The following is a 6000-nucleotide window of genomic DNA, read 5'->3' as shown; positions in this document are numbered from 1 at the left end:
CCTTCCCCGGCCTCCCAGATTTTGAAATTAGATTTTTACTTACTGAAAAAAAATTCAAATACCAACCAAATTTCGCCTATTTGATACTCAATAAATAGGCTTTCAAACGTAGAAAACAGTTTTCAAAAATTAAAACTAAAGACTGAGTTATTGATGATAATGTGGAAAAGTTTCTTGTTGGTCAAATTTACCCAGGTGATCAAAGCTACCCCGTTTTACGGTAACTCGAAAACTCCTATCAAACAAATGGAGCCAAATGTGGCGTGTAACGTTTTTCAGATATTCTAAATATTTTCAAAGTATAGTCCGTGACCCCTAGAGGGTGAGGAATTTATATCAGTTAATTTATTAAAAGAACCTATGAATCTTATATCAACAAATTTTTTGAATTTTAAAGCAAATTAAGATAGGTTCTGAAAATTAGTTCATGTTACCTTTGAATTGCAATTCGAAACTTCAGTTGTTGTTTCAGCCATCAGTTCCGTGAATTTATTACCTCCGATGAAGGAATGTAATTTTCTTGCTAGCTTGAATATACGACCGTGCAGTTCAATCTGAAAAGAAACCCATCCCAGATCCACCTGTTTGCCGAAGGCTTCCCAATCCATTACGGTATAGTCAATGTACTAAACTTTACGTGGACAAATCGAATGCTTTGAAAGTTTTTCGGAAACACGAAACCCTGGATATAAAGGGGAATAAACGTGCGCAATAGCATAATTTTGTATGAGGTTTATCACGGGAAACATCCTTGAGTACTTTGAAGAATGTGGAACGAAGCATGTGTAATCGTTCTTCCATGTACGAAAGTGAAAAACATTCACATAAATGGATTTTCAATTTCGCACGGAAAATCGGTCCAGATTCTGCACCTGAACAAAAAATAAGCCGAAGTGTGCCTCCGAAAAGATGCACACAGTAGATTCCAGCTTGCTACTTAAAACACCTCGTTTATTGTCATTAATTTAAGGTTGATTTTTTGTAGAATTATTTTTTCACATAACAATAAAATGCAATCCTCCGTTTCCCCGCTTGGATATTTGAATCCGATTCGGCATTTGAATTGCATTTGTTTTTGTTTGGCTCCTCCGGAACATTATTCTCCTGAAAAATAAAATAAATGAATTAAATTCTGCAGGAATACTATTTTAATTTTAAATAAAACACTTACCATAATCTTGCTTATAACCAATTTGGGGGACGAATAACAACGATGTTAATGTAACGCATCAGAAGCTACCCTTTTTGAAGAGAATCGAGCTGTTCCAAATAAGGGGTGATATTGATCCGATAATATGACCCGTTATTTGACAGATCATGGGGGTTCTCAATAACGGGTCAATTTTACGCCTTCAAGGGGGAGCCAAAAGTTAGCGTGCAAGCACCAAAGGCCAGGAGGACAATCTGTCTAAAGTATCTTGAACAGGCCTATTTGTTTTATTAGTTGTTAACCCAGGTGGTAAATCCAATTTACGGATTGCATTCCAAGGCGCGGCGAGCCACCGCGTCCCCCCAGTTTACTACTCTGGGTCCATGCTAAGGAACACTGTACCCCCTACGCCATAAAGTCCATCTGAGGACCCTGACCTTTGTTCCCACCTCGAACTGTTTGACACACTTTGCTTCAATAGTGGGAGGTCAATTCGCGCTAGTGCGCTCCAAGTCAATACTCGTTTCCGAGTCCTCTATCAGCAATACCTCATTCTGACACAACTCGATGCGCAGCCCCTCCTCTGAGGAGTTAGGACCTGACATCTCATCGTGTGAATGAGGTCCCCACACAGCGCAACTACTAACTTTGTGAATCCAGTTGAAAGTCCGGAAATACAAAGCGAGTTGTCTACGACACTTTTTCTCTGTTCAAACACGCGGGTAGGGGAGGGGGGGGGGGTGGGGTTTAAGCCCCCTAAGCCACGCGTAGAACTTAGACTCCTCCGAACTCACAAATAGTGTTGACTTAAGTCACCACTCAGCGCAACTACCCGATCTTCAAGTCGGGCAATTGACCACCCGAAGCGCAGATCGAGCTATAGAACGCCCTCATCAGGTCACACTAGCGGTTCAGGCGCATCAATTCCCGAAACGCGTGTCGAACCCTGACACCTCCGGCAAAATGTGCCTCTCGGACACTACCGTGTAAACACGTCCCTAAGTGATCGGCCCACCATTGGCCACCACATTGCGCATCTACTCATTTTGCGAGTCGGGCCCACCGAAGCGCAAAACGAGTTGGCGATCGCTCTCCCTCCGGTCACGTCCGCATATCAGGGTCATGACCCCCCGAAAGTGTGTTGGACCATCACGCACACACCCAAGTACTGGTACCTAAATACCCGAGTGCACCACTTCTTCCGCGCGGGTTTGGCAGACCCGTCGACGGCCTCTAGTGGGTTTGGTGTAGTTCTCGTGCCCGTACATCTGCAATACGCCGGACTTGCAGACACGTTTCCACTCTGCACCACGGGGAGGTGGAACTACGTCGCAGAGCAGTTTCTTCACATGTTCAGAAGCAGTTTTAAAAACCGCCGTTCTAATCCACGTAAGTCCTAATCTGAAAACCCATTAAAGTGATTACTCACTTAAAGTTTTTGTTCTTCTTCGGGTTCAGTCGACTGCTTTGTGCGTTTTGTGATCTCTTGAACAGGCCTGTACAGATGTAAAGGTACTACACCATCATCTGCAAGTTATCTTAGAGTGCGTGCAGCCTTCAGAGAGATAAATTGTCGATGTCGCTTACGTAAAAGTTATACAGAAGTGGTCTCAAACATGAACCTTGCGGGAAGCCCATGTAAGAGGTCCTTCTAATTGCAATATCTCCATGAGCAAAGTTCAGATGTTTTGTTACGTTATGCAGTAGAACATTACACATCGTTACAACAAAGGTCAGCCTCGCAAAGGATATTTTTGTCTTAATGTTTTTTTTATTGATTCTGCCGAAGTTTCATCATATCAGAGTAATAATAATTAATGCATTTTTATGCATTAAAATACTGAGCCCGTCTCAGTATTTGATAAAATACTCGAAGTTCATCTTACCACTTTTCTCCATCGATGTGTTGCAAAATTTCAGTGCTGGCTGTCCAAAATTTATATTTTGCAGAATTAAAAAATCGAAACTAGCTGAAAAATTCATTTAAATTTGAAACGGAACTGTTTCAACAGTTAATCGAGATTGCATCACCAGTTCACAAATCGTTTTAAATCAAAGACTTTTCTACACCGATTTCATGTAGATGTTGTTTCTTCACATGTTCAGAAGCAGTCTCAAAAACCGCCGTTCTAATCCACTTATGTCCTAATCTGAAAACCCATTAAAGTGATTACTCACTTAAAGTTTTTGTTCTTCTTCGGGTTCAGTCGATTGCTCGACAGAAATTCCGAGTCCCGCGTTTTGTGCGGGGAGAACGTTTTTCTTAGGCCGAATTTTATTGATAAGAGGGTGATTAATTTTTTTCGGTTCCCTATTTTCGATAGATGGATTTTTTTTTCTTGTACCCAGACCGAGATTTTTCCCATCCCTAGCCCCGGGAAGCTGTGCGATCAGGAAGTTAGTTGTCGATCGTGTCTTCAACGGGATTAACGTGTGGCCCGCACTAAGTCTTTGGTCGGGAGTTGGAAGTGCTGGAAAGTGATTTTTCATTAAAGAGGAACTGATCGAGTTATGCAACAGGCAGTTTGGTGGTGATGTGGAATGTAGAACGTCTTGAAGTGCTAGTGCTGTTGGCCGTGGCGATCGGCAGCCCTTTGGTGCTGGGAAAATTTTGTCATGAGAGCGAAAAGTTGTTTTCCCTGTGGGATAAAGTTTCTTCGAGATTACAACAAATGTGTATCGTTTCAGAGTTCCAAAGTTGGTGCAAAATAAAACCAAGGGAGTGGAATATGGCGTGTGCAAGTATTATTGCATGTTCTCAGAGCACAGCCATACAGTGCCAGTTACAACCGAAAAGCTAACATGTGCTGTGAGTTGAAATCTGTTGAAAAAAGTTCCAAGTGTCTTACACAAGTATTTCCTATATTTTTGTTAAAAAATTCCAGTTGGAGTACGAAACCCGACAGAAGCAGGTGTGCTGTGAAGGATATCATCGTTACGGTACCGAATGTCTGCCATCCTGCAAGCACAAATGTATTTTTGGTGAATGTACAGCACCGGAAACGTGCACGTGCTACCCCGGTTATCGCAAAGTGAACAACTTCCTGTAAATAGTAATTAGGAAAAATAGTTCAAAGCTCCATTCTTAAATTAATTGTCTTGCAGTTGTGAGCCGATCTGTGATGAGTCGTGTGAAAATGGGCGCTGTGTTGCACCCAATTCTTGCCTCTGTAAGGAGGGCTTTAGTCGAAATGCCGATGGAAAATGTGTGGAAGCGTGCGAAAAGCAATGTCAATTTGGTTGGTGCGAAAATAATCGGTGTCAGTGCATGGAAGGATATGAATTAAGCTCCCAAGACGACTCCATTTGTGAGCCGAGCTGTGATCAGGAATGTGAAAATGGGCTTTGCGTGCAGCATAACGTGTGCCAGTGCAATAGTGGTATGTAAGTCATGGTCCGTTTTTTAAGGTGCTATCTATAACTAGAAATTGTTATAAGTCTGAATATAGAGATTTGATAACCCATGCATGGGTTTAAACCATGAGTGGCCAAACCAAGGCCCGCGGGCCACATGTGGCCCGCGACCAATTTTTTGTGGCCCGCGAAGCTTTTTTTGGTAAAACCATATTTTAAGAATTGATTCTTTTTCTTCATATGTCATTTGGATAAATATATCTCGATCTACACTCACTAAATTCAAAACAAAATCTCTTTGAATTGATTTAAGTTAAGGAGGTAAAAGTGTATAAAAACCATTCTGCTTTGAACTGTTGTGTTAGGCCATTTTCCATACATTTTTCGAACATTTGCATTATTTTTCGGACGTAAAAGAATGAGAATATAATTTTGAAAATTTGAAAAACTCAACAAATACAGTTTGAAACATGGTGATTTGTTTGGCATTATTTCCTTGAAATCAATCATTTTTGCACTTATTATCCTTTTGGCTCTGAGGGCGTTATATAATTTTACAAAAAAAGGTTTCCGTCACTGAATAAAAAAACAATAACAATTACAACTTTTCAATTTTCAATCTGTTCATTCAATTCTATCAAACATTTTTCAATGTTTTCCTATTGGGTTTTGTATTGAAGAGTATTCAAGCGGATTCTAGTTTGAATATTGAGGAGTTTGGATAGCCTCAGAAAGATAGTAAGTTCGTACCAAAATCGTTTAAACATCGTGAAAAAATCACTTAATCATATCAACATGTATAATGTTTATTACTTTTACAACGACTTCAACCATTTGTGACTCAAATTCGTATCCATCCTGTTGATAGAAGGCTTTTCTTGTCAAATCGAGATATTGAAAAATTTGGAAAAAGTTGGAGTCCGTACTTTGAAAAATCAATATTTTTTTTTTTTTGGTTTCGATTAGGTATAGTCGTTTTACCATCTTTTATGGCATTCACGACTCTATCAACGTTGCAGTTGGCGGATCGTTATTGAAAAACTTATCCGGTACAACTGTGTTCGATGTTTACTCTTGGGCTCGAACTCACGGACATCGGCTCAGGAAGCAACAGACTTGCCAACTGAGCTATATCACAAGCCCCAATATTTTTTATGATATAACTATAGTTGGATGGAAAAATTATTCTTTTGAATGTCAAAAGTTTTTGAACGCTGCGGTTATTTTTATATGTCAATCAAATTTTTCTAAGCAAAACGGTATACTTGGAATCTGTGGAAAATGAGCGGTCATTTTTTTGTATTTGGAGACCATAAAATTGACTTTATGCTTATTGTATGTAGTCATGCCATTTGACATTTCTGGTATGAATAAACCGATGAGATTTTAAATGCCTTGAAAAGATTGACGTACGTACATAAAAAAGTTGGGAGGGATTATTCATTTCGTATTGCGTAATATTTATACTATTTTTTAAATGGAGCGAAATTTTGTAA

General features: G+C 39.9%; 1 protein-coding gene across 1 annotated transcript in view; it reads left to right on the top strand.

Moving 5' to 3' along the window:
* The window catches only part of LOC129741796 (fibrillin-1-like), a 51167-nt gene that overhangs the window by 37587 nt on the left and 7580 nt on the right, over window positions 1–6000 (top strand). Inside the window, exons 10-13 of the mRNA XM_055733585.1 lie at window positions 3671–3779; window positions 3839–3959; window positions 4036–4196; window positions 4256–4530. Of these exons, the coding sequence (XP_055589560.1) occupies window positions 3671–3779; window positions 3839–3959; window positions 4036–4196; window positions 4256–4530 (666 nt within the window). The remainder of the gene's footprint in view (window positions 1–3670; window positions 3780–3838; window positions 3960–4035; window positions 4197–4255; window positions 4531–6000) is intronic.

Source organism: Uranotaenia lowii, chromosome 2 (assembly GCF_029784155.1).
Source record: "Uranotaenia lowii strain MFRU-FL chromosome 2, ASM2978415v1, whole genome shotgun sequence".
NCBI classification, from domain to species: Eukaryota; Metazoa; Arthropoda; class Insecta; order Diptera; family Culicidae; genus Uranotaenia; species Uranotaenia lowii.
This window is presented reverse-complemented; position numbering and strand designations above follow the sequence as displayed.